The 16,732-nt window shown below is 38.2% G+C and overlaps 1 protein-coding gene across 2 annotated transcripts; it reads left to right on the top strand.

Annotated features, from left to right (window-relative positions):
* The first annotated feature begins 796 nt into the window (after positions 1–796).
* COMMD2 (COMM domain containing 2) lies at positions 797–15,059 on the top strand. 2 transcript variants are annotated; one of them, XM_011958942.1, is made up of 5 exons: positions 797–918; positions 1,009–1,086; positions 2,094–2,176; positions 2,719–2,892; positions 11,824–15,059. In XM_011958942.1, the coding sequence occupies exons 1-5, from the start codon at positions 852–854 to the stop codon at positions 12,019–12,021; spliced, it is 600 nt and encodes a 199-aa protein (XP_011814332.1). In that variant the 5' UTR covers positions 797–851; the 3' UTR covers positions 12,022–15,059. The 2 variants fall into 2 exon arrangements, with proteins under 2 accessions (XP_011814332.1, XP_011814331.1); XM_011958941.1 differs by having other exon boundaries at positions 826–1,086; positions 11,824–15,055.
* Positions 15,060–16,732: the final 1,673 nt, after the last annotated feature.

Raw genomic sequence — 16,732 nt, 5'->3', positions numbered from 1 at the left:
AGGTTGCAGTGAACTGACATCCCGCCACTGCACTCCAGCCTGGGCGACACAGCGAGGCTCTATCGAAAAAAAAAAAAAGAGAGAGAGATAGAGAAAAGACATTGCTCTGAATCCTGTAAGCAGCGGTCATTGTCATCATTATCTTTATCCTAATTTATAATCACTCATAAAACTTGTCACAAGCTTTCAGCCTGGTAGGTAGAAGGATGGGCTTTGCAGCAGGTAAGTGAGGGATCCAACCCTTTCCTTCTAGCTCTGTCACAGGCTTTGCATATAATCTCTGGAGCTTTGTCTCTTTATCTGTAAAAACAAAGCCATGGCTGTTGAGGATATTAACTGAGATACATTTAAGATAACATATACAGAAGCTCTGTGGAAACTATTAGCTTTATAAAAGTGTCAGTTGCTGGACTTGTCTCTCAGTTTCCTTATCTCTAATGGAAATTATAATGGAACCTACTTCATAGGGTTCTTGTGAACTCCAAATGTATTTAATAAACGTAAGAGCACTTCCTGACACGGTTAGTGCTTAACAAATGTGAGCTATTGATATTAATGTATGCTCCACGAGGGGGCGTGTCGGATTTGAAACACCTTTTCATCTCCCACAGAGCCTAGCACCTTGCACCCAGTCGGCGCTCACTACATCTTTGCGGGATGATTTACAAAAGGCAGAACGTCTGACCTTAGCCTGCGCCGCAGGGGGCGTCCAAGTGTAGGGCGTTAGTTCGTAGGCCGGAACCCAAAGCTCCGGACGCTGCGACGCCGGAGCCTCTAGGCGCGCGGACACCGGCGCCGGAAGAGGGGAAGGCGGGGTCCGCGCTGCCGGGTGAAATCGTAGGACCGTTAAGATGCTGCTGGAGTTGTCCGAGGAGCATAAGGAGCACCTGGCCTTCCTGCCTCAAGTGGACAGCGCGGGTCAGCGGGCGTGGGGGCGGTGTTCTGTGGGCTGGGGAGGAGGTCAAAGGCAGCGCCCGGCACTCAACAGCCTTCTGACTTTCATTGCAGTGGTAGCCGAGTTTGGGCGGATTGCTGTGGAATTCCTGAGGCGCGGCACAAACCCAAAAATCTACGAAGGCGCTGCCAGTAAGAAGGGGGAGGGGACGGCGCCGCAGGCTGCCAGGGCGGTTGCGATCCATTCCCTGTCTCCCGGGAGAGAAAGGGGTCATTGCGACTCCTAGGATCTTGTTCCGATTGTAGTAGAATAAAACCAGCAGAGCTCCTCAGTCAGGGTGCAAATCCCGCCCGTCTCTGAAGTAGCTGTGAGATTTAAAGCTTCTATTAAATCAGTTTTATCATGGTAAAATGTACATACGTAATACCACCTTACTTTCAGAAATGCTGAAAAGTATTTTGTATAAATATACCAAAGTCTGTGGAATAGCTGGGTCAACTGTAAATATGCAAGTATTTGGTTATCATTATTAGTTGTTCAGATATCCGCTTCTGCTAAAAAAGTGTTGTTTTCCCCTGCGTAAGAGGCAGTCTCTGGGATTAAGTCAATCCCTGTCGAGTTCCTCTTTCGCCAGACTTGAAGGAGCTACGCTTTCTTTTTTTTTTGAGACGGAGTCTCGCTCTGTCGCCCAGGCTGGAGTGCAGCAGTGGCCGGATCTCAGCTCACTGCAAGCTCCGCCTCCCGGGTTTACGCCATTCTTCTGCCTCAACCTCCCGAGTAGCTGGGACTACAGGCGCCCGCCACCTCGCCCGCCTAGTTTTTTGTATTTTTTAGTAGAGACGGGGTTTCACCGTGTTAGCCAGGATAGGATGGTCTTGATTTCCTGGCCTCGTGATCCGCCCGTCTCGGCCTTCCAAAGTGCTGAGATTACAGGCCGGGCGCCAAGAGAAGGGCTACGCACCTTGTACTAGTCTCCACAGTACTGCGTTTTGTTAAGAAGGTGACATGGTGGGAAATACCAAAGGCACTTGGCTGGGAGTGGAATGAGATGGAACATGAACCTCTGGCCAACTTACTATTTTTCATGCGGTGTTTGAAAACATGTAGTAATAAATAGTGTTTATTTTTAAAGACAAATATGAACAAGATAAATACCACAGTAGTAATTTATTTGCTTGTTTTCACTGTTCTTTCTCAGGAAAACTGAATGTGAGTAGTGACACTGTCCAGCATGGTGTGGAAGGATTAACTTATCTCCTCACTGAGAGCTCAAAGCTCATGGTAAGGGTTTCTCTGGACTGTTTTGTATTGCCTGGATTTTTAAGAAAAGTCTGGTGTACTCTACATCATAGTCCTGGCAGGTACCTGTGTATTTTAATAATGTTGTTAATGGTTTATAATCGATTTTTTGAAGACATACCTAAAAAAAATCATATAATATCTACTGATACGAATACCTCTTTCTGGTATAAATAGCTAGTATAGAAGTACCTCTAATTCTGCGTGTTGTTAAACCATTTGTGTATACTAAGAGGAGGGAGACTGTATTAATATTTTGTTTGCATATCAGCAGTATCTGGCTTGATGAAGAATAGGAAGGGAAACTGGGCATCTTAACAATTCTTTCCATTTTATACTTTGATAAAGTACTTTTATGTATCAGTAACTTGGATTTTGGAATGGTGAGCAGTGGTTATCTTTAAGGAATGCTGTTTCTTTTACTAGACAGAATAAATTAGAGGATATCATATTCTTTTGTGTATTTCAAGTATTTTAGCTAGACAGAGATAAATTTTGATGTTCTTTAAACTCAATTCACTTAGATTTCTGAACTGGATTTCCAAGACTCTGTTTTTGTTCTGGGATTCCCTGAAGAATTAAACAAATTGTTGCTTCAGCTTTATCTGGACAACAGAAAAGAGATCAGAACTATTCTAAGTGAATTGGCACCAAGTCTTCCCAGTTATCATAACCTTGAATGGCGACTAGATGTACAGGTATAGTATTTTTAAAATTAACTTAACGTAGAATATAAGAATTATTTTAGGTTTGTGTCCTGTTTATTGGATTCTTTACCACCTTAACTAAGATCCAGTTTGAAACTTTGTTTTTTAATGTTCATTTTTAGGACATTTCACAAGTAGTTCATTTCTTTTATTTTCAGTGTGTTCAAATCAGTTTAATTTGCAAAATTTGTAAGAAATCGGTTATTTTGGAAAAGGAGATGGTTATGTAGGTTTTTTAGGTTGGTGCCTAGATGTTTAAAAACTTTTCTGTTTAAATTTAACAGATGTAGAAAAGTGCACAGGTCAATGTACCGCTCAATGAATTATCACATGGTGCATTTAACTGTGACTTATACCCCAGAAGCATCCTCCTTACCTCCTAACTAATTACTGCCCCTTCCCTCCTTTCCAAAGGTAACCAGCATCCATTCTAACACAAATTACATTTACCTGCCTTTTAACTTTGTATATATGGAATGACTCAGTAAATATTCTTCTGTACCTGGCTTCTCTCACAATATTACTTTTGTGAGATTCATCTTTCAGTTGATTTTAAAGTCACATAAACAAAAGGGTGTATTCAGACCATTGCTTATAGTCCTTTATTAAGCAGAGAACGATAAGTTAGTAGATGTGTATTGAATGCCATCTATTTGCTGATTAGAGCTGTGCTAAATGCTTTGAGACACAGAAGAAGTGTAAAATACTTTCAACTGGAAAAGATGGTATCACTTTGGTTAGGGATATTAGGTGTTCTCAAAATAACTAGTAATTAAAGGGGCTTATAAAGTAAGGTTCTTGATGGGGAAAGAAGAATGTAATTATATAAATGAAGATGACAACTGTTTAAAAAAAAAAAAAATGACAACAACAACACGTGTAATTGTGTGTACGTGCTGGCATGATCCAAGAAAGCTTCCAGCAAAAGGAAGTGCAATTTCAGAAGGATGAATGAATAGAGAAAATTAGGGTAAATATTCTTAGTAGAGAAGGCAGAATATGTTGTAAAGACCCACATGGATATGGAAATGACATATAAATATGTATTACAGTGCACTTGTTTTCAAATTTGACTTCATATTGGAATAACCTGGGGAGCTTTACAGAAATTCTGATGCTTGTGTGTAATCCCCAGAGATTCTGATTTATTGGTATAGAGTTCGGCCTGAGCATCAGGATTTTTTAAAGCTTCTTTTCACCCAGGTAATTCTAATGTGCAATAGTTTGGAAACCACTGTTGTAGTGGCTTCTTCTGATTCAAATGGAGGTAATGTCCAAATAGGTTATAGAAAGTTGGTTAGAGGGATTTAGATCTGACATAGCAGATGATAGGAAGCCCTTGTAGATATTTGGATAAGAGAGTAACATTAAGGCCATGCGCAATGGCTCACGCCTATACTCCCAGCACTTTGAGAGGCCAGGGCAGGCAGATCGCGTGAGGTCAGGAGTTCGAGACCAGCCTGGCCAACATGGTGAAACCCTATCTCTACTAAAAATACAAAAATTAACTGGGTGTGGTGGCACACGTGCTTGTAGTCCCAGCTACTTGGGAGGCTGAGGCAGGAGAATTGCTTGAACCCAGGAGGTGGAGGTTGCAATGAGCTGAGATTGTGCTGTTGCCCTCTAGCCTGGGCAACAAAGGGAGACTTCATCTCAAAAAAAAAAAAAGAGAGAGACAGTAACCTTAAAAAACAATCATGTAGGGAAGTTAATCTAGCACCCTTGGGCAGAGAATGAAGGTGGGAATTCAAAATATGAGGAGCATCAGGCCTTTACACATTACGTTTACTCTATATGAAATGCTTTTTCTGCTTTGCTACTACTTCTTGACTTGACTCTTTCTTATCCTTGTAAGTCTCAGTTTAAATCAGGGCTCAACAAACTATGGCCTGTGGGCCAAATCTGGCTTGCTACCTATTTCTGTAAATAAAGTTTTTTTGGGATACAGTCATGCTCCTTTGTTATGTATTATTTATGGCTGCTTTCAAAGTACAAGGGCAGAGTTGAGTAGATGTGCCAGAAACTGTATGGTCTGCAAAGCCTAAAATATTATCTGGTTCTTTATAGAAAGGGTTTGTGCTCTAAATGAAGTCTCCCTTTGGGAGAAATGCCCCCTGCCACTAGACACAGTTAAATTTTGGTGGCATTTGTGTTTTCTTTTCATGACACCTGTGCTTCCTCTTTTGGCAAGTCATCTCACTTATATGTACCTGATTTTTCGTTTTTTTGTTTTTTGTTTGACTAAACTGTAAACACTGGGATAGCAGGGACCATGTATGTCCTATATCTCTTGCTTCAAAGCCTCAACATCTCCTCCATGCTCCACATGCTTAGCTGTTGACCTTGCTTCCAACTTGACAATAAAAGAGAAGCAAACAGAAAGAACTCCCACATGCACCTGTCACCACATCTTTCAGCCTGTATCAGGACCCATTTGCTCCACTTGTCTTCTCTCCTGTTCCTCTTGATGAAGTGCCCATGCTCTTATCTAGAGGCAGCCTTTTCCCTTGTATACTTCAGTCCATCCGCATTTCCCCCCATGAGGACATAGTTGTAGCAATTATTCCCTCTCTTACCTGTGTCATACTTGGTTTGCCTCTCCCTTCTGCACACAGTCAGAAACCCAGTCTTGACTCCATGTACTCCTCCTCCTGCTGCTCCATTATTTTGCTCCTCTTTATACTAAGACTTTTTTTTTTTTTTTTTTCAGATAGTCTCACACTGTTGTTCAGGCTGGAGTGCAGTGGTGCGATCTCCGCTCACTGCAACCTCTGCCTCCTGGGTTCAAGTGATTCTCCTGCCTCAGCCTCCCAAGTAGTTGGGATTACAGTGGGATTCCAGGTGTGTGCCACCACGCCTGGCTAATTTTTGTATTTTTAGAAGAGATGGGGTTTCACCATGTTGGCCAGGCTGGTCTCAAACTCCTGACCTGAAGTGATCCACCTGCCTCGGATTCCCCAAGTGCTGGGATTACAGGTGTGAGCCACCATGCCTGGCCTACACTAAGACTTCTTGAAAGAGTTGTCTCTCTGTTTGTATACTCTCTCTTCCTGTCATCTCTTAAACTTTTCCTAATCAGACTTCATAATCTTCACTCTACTCTCATAACTTACTCAAGGTCATTGCTTTTTAGTTTTTATGCCATTCTGTTTATTAATGGATTTGTCACAGTTAGTCACACTTTCCTACTTGAAATACTTTCTTTAGTTGCCTTCTGGGAAATAACTTCCTCTATTTCTCATCCAACTTCACAGGCTCCTCTTTCTCAATCTCCTTTGCTGATTCTATCTCATTGCCCTTTAAACATTGGGATGCCCCAAAGGTCAGTTCTGAGTCTTCATACCTTTTCCACTTACATTCTCAAGCTGGTTTCATGCAATTTGAAGTCTTAAATAATCCCCATATTCTTGGGATTCCCAAATGTATATCTTTAGTCTAGAACTGTCCTCTAAACTTGAGAGTCATACAGTTGAAGCCTATTTTCCTCTCCACTTTGGTAATTTGATAAGCATTCAAATGCAGTGTGTTCCAAACTGAATCCCACCTTCCTTACCCACTGATATGGTTTGGTTCTGTGTCCCCACCCAAATCTTATCTTGAATTGTAATAATCTTGTATGTCAAGGGTGGGACTAGGTGGAGATAATTGAGTCATGGGAGCAGTTTTCCCCATGCTGTTCTTGTGATAGATAGTGAGTTATCACAAGATCTGCTAGTTTTATAAGGGGCTTCCTCCTTCATCTGGCATTCATTCTCTCTCCTGCCACCCTGTGAAGAGGTGCCTTCTGTCATGATTGAAAGTTTCCTGAGGCCTCCCTAGCCATGTGGAACTGTGAGTCAATTAAACTTCTTTTCTTTCTTTTTTTTTATGTTTTGAGATGGAGTCTCACTCTGTCACCCAGGCTGGAGTGCATTGGTGTGATCTCGGCTCACTGCAAGCTCCACCTCCCGGATTCACACCATTCTTCTGCCTCAGCCGCCCGAGTAGCTGGGATCACAGCCACGTGCCACCACACCCGGCTAATTTTTTTTGTACTTCTAGTAGAGACAGGGTTTCACCCTGTTAGCTGGGATGGTCTCAATCACCTGACCTTGTGAAGCCCGCCTTGGCCTCCCAAAGTGCTGGGAGTACAGGTATGAGCCACCGTGCCCGGCATTCTTTTCTTCATAAATTACCCAGTCTCGGTTATTTCTTCATAGCAGTGTAAGAAAGGACTAATACACCACCTCCCTGCTGAAACTGCTCCTTCCATAGCCTCTCCCATCTCAGATGGTACATCCATTCTTTGAATCACACAGGCCAAAAATACTTGGGCTTTTCCTTGACTCTTCTCCTTGCCCTTCATCTAGTCCATCTGCAAGTCAGTTTCTTAAAAAGGTATCCACAGTCTGACCACTTCCCTTCTATGGTCTGAAAAAAATATTAGGAAATTTCACACCAGAATTATAATTTTTAGCAACTTTTGAAAAATTAGAAGTTCAGGCAGCACTAGAACCACACTCCCACATGGCCTTAATCAGTTCAAGGTAGAGTGAATTTAAGGTGGTGACAGCTTGTTTAAGTTGCAGTCTCTACAGTAGGTGAGGATGTGGGCCTAAATCTTGGGTGCCGGATTAGTTGAAATCACATATGAGAATGATTTCTCTGACATCTGAACTGAATCTCATTGGGTGCTCATGGCTAATAGAAATAAAAGCCAGTAATTAAGCGTGGTTTTAGGAAAAACAACCACTAGCACAACACAATGTCACTGAAAGTAAGAGCAACATTTAAGAATAGCGGGATCATCAGGGGAGTAAGAGTTAAGACAAAAGCTTTAGGATTTGGACAGAAGAAAGATGTACCTGTCTTACTGTATCTTCAAATTTTACACTTTGGATAGAGTGGCTGGCATAGAGAGAGAATATCCCATTGTCATGAGCATCTTAAGGTATGTGCAGATAAACAATTAAAACGATAATCTGTTATGTCCTATTAATCCATTCTTGCTTCTACACATCTATTCAGTTATCAAACCATTTTTTGAATGTCTAGTGCGTGCCAGGCCTTGTGGACATAGCAGTGCTTGCCTTTAAGTCCTCACAGTCTTACAGTAAGAGGGAGACCAAAAAATAAAATTTCATTAGAAATCAGCAATTATAATCAAGTGTGATGAGTGCTTGAATAGGCATGAACACAGGATGTGGTATAAGCCAGACTGTAGGCTCCAGGAGGGCAAGTATTGTGTCTTGTTAATTACTGTGTGCCCAGCACAATACCTGGCATATAATAGGCATTTGGTGCTGAATAGAAAGAATGGGTGGCAAGGGCAGTTAAGTGGCTTCTTAAATTATTTATCAGATATTTCTTGTACCCCTAACATGTGCCAGGTGTTGTGGATACAGCAAAGAACAAAACAGAGTTCATCCTCTGGGGGACTTCATAAGCAGCAAGTCTTGTGGGGTTCGTGGGGGAAATGACTGGATAAGCCTTTATATTTAGGTCCTTTCACAATAACCCGGTGGAGATACGGGGATGGTCATGTATGTGGCTCAGCAGTAATTTATCTTGTAGATCTTTACCTGTCTCTTGTGTGCGAATGTCCCCTGACTTTTGGGGTACAATAGGCTTTAATAGTTCTTTTTTTGGCTTTATTAATTTGCTTTGAGTGTGTCCATTATGAAGACATTTTTGCAAGTTAAAATTAAGAAATTGAATTTTCTAAAATTAAACTGGAGAGCTCATTTACCCAGTGAAATGAGTTTGAATCACTGCACTATTGGTAGGACTAGTACAGTTTAAGTTTGAGGGTGTACTGAATGAATGTTGCTTCTTATGGAGAAATGCATTTAAGGGCTAAAAAAGCTACTACTCAGAGCTCATTGAGTTCCTCAGCTTATTTGTTGAAACCATTGCATAGAATTTTAACTGGAGTGGATTATTCTGCTCATAGAGAAAGGCAGATCAGATAAGACTAGCTACATGTCTAGGAAACTAGTAACTACATATGGCACCTTTCATGTTTAAGTAACTGACTTGTCTCATGGAGACTGGTAGTGATGGACAATTACCACCTAATTATTGTGCAGTTACTTATGGGAATCAAATTAATCATCATAGCTTAGTGTCTAGTAGGAACATTTCCCCAGACTTAATAAATTGCCAACACAATTGATGTCCTTGTTAATAGCATTAGTAACTGAATGTACCACCATCTGAGACTGATGCCGGAGGATGTTCCTTTTAGGGCCGGTCCATTTACAACTACTTTAAAGCATTCTTTTCCTGTCCTGCCCACATATTGTTTGCTCTGAGGCTAAACAGAGAGCTGAATTCTTTTAGGAACTGTAGCTACATGAAACATAATTTATATATCCTGTTTCCTACTTATTTTTTGCCAGAATACCCTTTTCAGTGCCTTTGAGATATGGCCCTTCAAAGTAAAGGTTTTTTGATTTTTTTTCTAATTTGCATTGAAATAAGACATTTCATTTTAAACTTGCTTTTATTGTTGTTATGTTTACAGGGAGGAGGGCAGAATCTCATCCCCAGTAAAAAAAAAAGTCTGTATCAAGAACTTTGTGGGCTACTGTTCTTTGTCCTGTAGTACTGTCTTTCAACTTATTTCTGAGAAAAATGTCTTACTAGATGTTTGTTAGAGATGTTATGTAATCTCTTTTCTAGAACTGTTAAAGAATAGTGTAGATATTTGTATAGGTATTTAATTTAGGTATGTTGTCTAAAAATTGGAGGATAGTGGCTTTAAGTCTTTCAAAAAAAAGTCATGGCTTAATTACACACCAAATACACTCAGTCCCTGTCAGTGCAGTCCCTGTCTGTCAGTGTAAAGGAAAAACAAATATAAACAGAGCATAATTGAATAAATAAGTACTGTTTTCAATTATCATATGTATATTATGCATATGTAACATAATCTATAATTATCTGTACTACAGAGGTGATCTTAAACTGGTACTTTAGCCTGCAAATACCTATTTTATGTTTGGGGACCAGCTCACCCAAAGAGATTGACGTATTGTTTGCAAATTACTTGGGGACATTAAATTTCAGCCTTGGATCAGTATCTTGAGTTCTTTTGAAAGCCCAGGTTACCTAGAATTATTTGGAAGAAGTTACTAGTCAAAATATTCTATGTTACGGAATTAAATTAATCCTGAAATCTCAGGTTTAGATTTGTTATTCACTCGAAAATCTCTTCAAGTTGGAATCTAGTCTTCTTGACATGACTCCATATTTTTGATAACTTTTTTGCTTTCTCCTATAACAAGATGTTTCAGGCTCATCTTGTACAGTTTCTTACCTAGACTTCAAATCAGCTATTGCTTTGGATAATCCTGGTACCTTTTAATGGAGAATCTAAAGATTGAAAGGACCTTCAAGTTGGTCATTGTTTGTAGTTTTGGGTTTTCTTCTTTTAAAAATATGTCAGTAGTACTTATTTTTTAAATTTGGAATGTGTTATACAAATGAAAGGTTATAGATACCCAGTTTAAAGAATAATGATAAAACAAATACTAGTACACCCACCAACAAGTTTAACAAATAAAACCAGTACTTTTGAAGAACCTGTACCTTCCCCCAATTGTAACCATTTCCCAGCCACCTGGAGGAAATCATTATCCTGAATTTTCTGTCAATCTTTTCTTTTCTCTTTTTTTTTTTTTTTTTTTTTTTTGAGATGGAGTCTCGCTCTGTTACCCAGGCTAGAGTGCAGTGGCGCAATCTCGGCTCACCACAGTCTCTGCCTCCCGGGTTCAAGCGATTCTCCAGCCTCAGCCTCCCAAGTAGCTGAGGCTACAGGCGTACGCCACCATACCTGGCTAATTTTTGTATTTTTAGTAGAGACAGGGTTGCACTCTGTTGGCCGGGCTGGTCTCAAACTCCTGACCTTGTGATCCACCCACCTCAGCCTGCCAAAGTGCTGAGATTATAGGCATGAGCCACCATGCCCTGCCCCGAATCTTTTCTTTATAGTTTTTAAAAAAACATAAATTTTGTCACGAAACTGTGTATTTTTTAAACTTGCATGTATTCTGTGACTTGCTTTTTCAACATTTTTGTTTCTTCTATGATAACCCATGTTGCTGTAGTTCATTTCTTTCCTCACCATTTAGTAAGCAATTCATTCTGTGATTGTTCTTGGTTTATCCATTCTGTTGTTAATTAATATTTGAGGTATTTCTAATTTTTGGTTCTTGGAAACATACTATCATGAATAAATATATATGTGTAAGAGGTTAAGATATATGCCTAGGGGTAGAGTTGCTGGTAGTGCACATTGTTTTCCAAAGTAATTTTCTCATCCCTTACCAGCAGTGGATGAGAGTTCCTATTACTGTCCCTTGCAGTGTCTGGTATGGACAGGTTTTTAATTTTTGCTAGTCTGATATTTGTAAAATGGTATTTCATGTGGTTTTACTGGCTATTATCCTGATGTTTAATAAAGTTGAACACATTTTTCTATGTTTATTCGTTTGTCTTCTGTAAAATGCTTATTTAGATCTTCTGTTTATTTTTATCTTGGGTTTTGAGGTTTTTTTCTTATTAAATGAGAGGAGTTCATCACACATTCTGGATACTATCTTTTTTTGGTTATATGTGTGTTGCAAAATATCTTCTCTTGGTTTATGACTTGTTTTTTTACCATCTTTAGGTATCCTTTGAAGAAAATTATAGTTAAATTTACCAGTTTTGTCTTTATGGTTTGAGCCTTTTATATCATGCTTAAGAAATCTTCTATACCATAAAATTGTGTATATATTCTCATTATTTTCTTTTCAAAGGTTTTAAAGTTTACTTTTCATTTTGAAGTCTGTAATTCATCTGAAACTTAATTTTTGTGTATGGTTTAAGATAATTATAAATATGTACTCAGCACAGTTATTAAATAGTTACTGTGCTCTTATTTCATTTAAAATCAAGCTTGCAAGTAGAAGTCTCAGGCAACAGATTAAACCAGCAGTGACTATAAAGCTACACCTTAATCAAAATGGAGATCACAACACCAGAGTTCTACAGACAGACCCAGCCACCCTGCTCCATTTGGTTCAACAACTGGAACAAGCACTGGAAGAGATGAAGACAAACCACTGTAGGAGAGTTGTTCGCAACATCAAGTAGTTACCAGTTTTAAGGTTTTAATTCATTTGAATCACTTTTGAATTGATGATATACAGCAATTACTTTTCAAAATTAATTTTTTATTAATTCATGGTGATAAATACATAGTATTCCTCAGTATCTATTCCAAGATACTGAGGTCATAATCAGAAGCTAAGCTGGGTGCAGTGGCTCATGCCATTAATCCCAGCACTTTGGGAGGCTGAGGTGGGCAAATCATGAGGTCAGGAGATGGAGACCTTCCTGGCTAACATGGTGAAACCCTGTCTCTACTAAAAATACAAAAAATTAGCCAGTTGTGGTGGCACGTGCCTGTCAGAGTCCCAGCTGCTCGAGAGGCTGAGGCAGGAGAATCGCTTGAACCTGGGAGGTGGAGGTTGCAGTGAGCCAAGATTGTGCCACTGCACTCCAGCCTGGGTGACAGAGCGAGACTCCATCTCAAAAATAATAATAATAAAGTAAAAATAAAAGTAAAAAATAATCAGAAGCTAAAGTAAAGTTCCTTTCCTGGTGCTAACAGTGGTTATCTTGACACATTAAGATGTATTTTGTATTTTAAGAGTCTCATGCTCTACCAGTGGAACTAGCCAGACGGCCATTATTTTGTATTTTAAATATGTAAATAGGATTGAATCAACTAGAAATGAATCTAGATGTTCTGTATATATGCATGACTATCTTGTTTTTGCTACTTCTTTTGACTGCTTAACTTTATTATTTTCCTCTTTATTGATCAAATTTGAAAATAAAATTCACAATGTAATACTATTACTATGCAGAATTTTCTAAACAGTTCAGTATTTTTGACTTTTAAAAACAGCCCACAATGTTAGTAGCCACAGAATATTGAACATCAGTATGATTTTTAATGCTATATTGTTATAGGCAGTTTATTAATTTTTCTTTGTATGTGAAGATAAGTATTTATCATATTGCCTAAGTTTGAGTGATCGTGGTTAATTAATTGGCTTAAATAGTACTCAAATTTGTGTGGTCATCTATTGTGTTTTATCAAGAACTAATTTTTCCACCATACCCAAAGCATCTAGGAGACACTCTGTCATTTACATTTACAAATCGTGGAAGCAGAGAAATATAATCAATTCTTGATTGTCCTGGATACAAATTATAGTAACTTTTAATAATTTGAATAAACTATGATGAGGAAAGGAAGACTATGTTTATTACATTATAGGCAACTATCCCTTCTCCCTTACAAACTTGATTTATGTTTTGTTTTATTTTTTAGTAGGGAACCAAAACCTTTTGGCCTGAAAAACTCAGATGCTGATTTGTCAGGTCAGCCTGAGAGAGTGCAGAGACACAGAGGCCGACTTAGGGAGAAGAATTGTATGGAAAGGTGGAAATGAGGGTTCAGTCTTAACTATGTATCCAAGACCTTATCCTGAGAGTCTTCATGGAATAATCTAGAAAGGGCTGTAGAAGCAATCAGACTCTAAACTGCACTTTAGACTTTTTACTTTGCCTTCTAAGAATTAGGGATTTTCATGTCAGAGTGATACCATGTTGCAATCTCTTTAGAGAAGAGAGAGCCTAGTGGGGAATAGGCCAGTGGAAGAAAAGCATACTTGAAATGGCTACCCATTGGTCCCTGCAGGCATCCGGGCCACCCTTTTCCTGTAGGTATATGTTCTGCTGTTGTAAAACAACTATATTATTAGATGTCAGCAAACTATAATCGGAAATAATTTTTAATTATATTGGCAACTTGATTAATGAAACTCTCTTATATACAACCTCACAAACAAAAGGAAACTTTATCTATTACGTGAAATAGTAGCATATGTCATTGGGTTTAAAAGCAACATGCCTGCAAAGCTTATATGATAAAAAATACTTCTGTGAGGCTTTTTATTTGTCCACATTTGATGGAAGATAAACATGGCTGACCCCAGCCAAGACTGAAGCAGCCCTTTGTCTTCTCAGAACAACCTATCTCCAACTCTTTGTCCACTGTTCTTACCCCAATTAAAACAAGAAAACGTGCTGATCCTTAATTTTTATCAACCTCCCTTGGCCTCCTTTCACCGTACTCCATTATTCCTTCTGCGATGTTCTACCTTCTTCACCTTTTGAGACCAGGGTGAGTTGGGAGCAGTTGCCTACCTTCTTTTAGAATCTGGGGCTTATCTTTTAGTACAAGCCATTGAATGAGCCTCTTCCTTTTTTTTTGCTCAAGCATTCCACATCCTTGTGGACTCCCCTGCATTGTTTGTTTTATATAACATTTGATATTTGTTGTAGCTTGTATATGAACATAATTTTCTGTAGAGGTAGTCACTGTTCTACTCTCCAATATGACCCAGGTTTCTTAACTCTGAGTAATGCGCCTTCTATTACTATCTAAATTTCTATTGAAGCTTTTTGGATTATGACTATGCTGACTTTTCACGATTGGCTGGTGCATGTTTAGATTTAAATGTCATATCCTTCAGGTCTCAAAGCCAAAATAATAACATCTCATCTCAGAACAGAGCTGTGAGAACATGCCAATATATGTGTCACAAAGTCTACATATGTTACATTCCTTGGAAGTCTCCTTAAATGTTTCACAAAATGTCAAAAAGCTTGTTTTGTTAGAGATTGGTCACATTTAAGACAGTAAACGGGAAAGGTGGTGAAGATGCTATAAGAAGATGCTGTATCTTGAGAATTGAAAAATGAGAATCTGACATGGTTTGAAAAACCATGAAGGGTGTGTATAAAGGATGCATGTGTAGGAGCCCTTAAAATTCATAACAGTATGTGTCCTTTTAGCATTTTAATCTTATGAAGAGGTTAAGAGATAAGTCTTCGGAGTTGGACATAAGGATTTGAATTTAGTTCCTGTGGCTTATTATGGGTCCTTGATAAATTCTCAAAGCCTTTTTGTTGTTGTTGTTCATCTCTAAAATAGGAATATAGGATTATCTACCACATTGGCTCGTAAGGACTATATGAGACCATGTATATAGAATGTTTAACATAGTACCAGGCTTTACAAAGAACTCAATAAATGTTTACCATATTGAAATAGTTTTGTAGACTGAGGATCTCATTATTTTATAGTCTTGAGTTAATGTCCTGTATACTCTGTTAAAGAAACTGGGAAAAAATGCTAACTGGTTGTTTCTGGGTGGTGGAATTATGGCTGTTTCTTTTCTTTTTTAATTTCTATAGTAAGTTTTAATGACTTTCATAATATTTAGGAAGAAAATATTAAAGGAAAGAAAAATCAGGGAATTTAAATATATTTTTAGTAGATATTTTTACCCAAACTTAATTCTTACAATGATAAACACATAGTTTACCAGAAAACTCAGCTGTTCAAAACTACTCAGTCCCTGAAGGATTCAGGTAAACAGGCTGAGGGTTTTATATATAGAGTGCTCTAGAGTTTCCTTTTTCTGTCTTTTTTTTTCTCCATGTTAGTGAAAGAAACATGGGAATCTTAAGACGTTAAGCCATTTCTCCTTTTCTAGGTAATATTACTTCTAAATGGAGAATTGTTTGTGTTGTTTTTCATCTCAAATGAAAACAGTATTTCTTTGTAGATTTTCACATCCCTTATGGTCAGGAAGTTCTGTCAGCTGCTATATTAAAGTCCTCCTGCTATAATTTACTCAGTCTTCTCTGTACTTATATGAATTTGATTAAGTCTCTTCCAGAGTTTCCATAATCATAGATTACTCTCATATCTTTCTTCCACCAACGGTAGAAAATATTTTGGTGGAAATGTTATGATACTACATTGCCTCTAACTTAAATGTGTTCACCTTTAAAACCATCATGACTGTTATATTCAAACTTAAATACTTTTCTTAAAACAAAACAAATGAACTTAACTCCACCATTAATGTGGTTAGTTCAGTAAGCTTTATAAATTTTGAAAGTAATGTTTGAATTATAAAGGCAGAATAAGCCCATTATTTTCCATCTTTCAAAGAATTCTATAAGAGAAAAAATACTGTATGGCACTAAAATATGTATTTAATGATTTGATCACTGAGTAGTAATGGCTCTTTGTTCTAGATTTTTACAGCTCCTCTCTACCCAGGAACTCCAACTATACCTTAAGTATGCACAACAGCCATGAGTCCATAAGTTTTGACATACCATAATGGGGAAATATAGAAAAAGTAATTTTATATCCTTAATAGGTTAAAAGGCAGTATCAATAATATAAATATCTACATTAATGTACTCTAAAACTTGGCTTTTACTTGAGTTGTTGCCATTCTAAACCCAAGCAACTTTTTAATAAGATGAACTCCTTTTTATAATTATAGTTAAATTGTGTTTATTATTAGAAATATTACTGATTATATGACCACCAGAGTGAGAGACTGCTTTTTTATTGTGCTTGAGCCTAAATTGACATTTTTTAGTTGCAAAGACTACACTTTTCATTTTATTCTCTTGCAGTTATATCCTCTGTTGCAGAAGAGTCTGCCCAGCAGCCAAAAAGGGAAATAACACAAAAAAGATTTATGCCTTATCTCACCATCCATATGAGGCCCTTTGACTTTTGAATTTTTTTTTACTCTGTTACACTGAGCTATAAACTACCCACTTATGCATGGTATTATATTGATAACAAAGCACATTTTGAAACCTTTTCTGGCTTTTTTACATGGTACAGATTCAGTTTTGTTAAATACTGAGTGCTTAGAGTGACCCATATTGTGTGTTGAACAAAGGATAAAGTTGT

Source organism: Colobus angolensis, unplaced genomic scaffold (genome assembly GCF_000951035.1).
Source record: "Colobus angolensis palliatus isolate OR3802 unplaced genomic scaffold, Cang.pa_1.0 Scaffold48, whole genome shotgun sequence".
NCBI classification, from domain to species: Eukaryota; Metazoa; Chordata; class Mammalia; order Primates; family Cercopithecidae; genus Colobus; species Colobus angolensis.
The sequence above is the reverse complement of the archived record's forward strand: the minus strand, read 5'-3'. Positions and strand labels throughout refer to the sequence as shown.

Bases quoted from the DNA above. Each gene is read 5' to 3' on its own strand.
- COMMD2 (XM_011958941.1), top strand. From the start codon at position 852: ATGCTGCTGGAGTTGTCCGAGGAGCATAAGGAGCACCTGGCCTTCCTG. The intron at 1,087-2,093 runs GTAAGAAGGGGG...GTTCTTTCTCAG, and splicing joins AATCTACGAAGGCGCTGCCA to GAAAACTGAATGTGAGTAGT. The intron at 2,177-2,718 runs GTAAGGGTTTCT...CAATTCACTTAG, and splicing joins CTGAGAGCTCAAAGCTCATG to ATTTCTGAACTGGATTTCCA.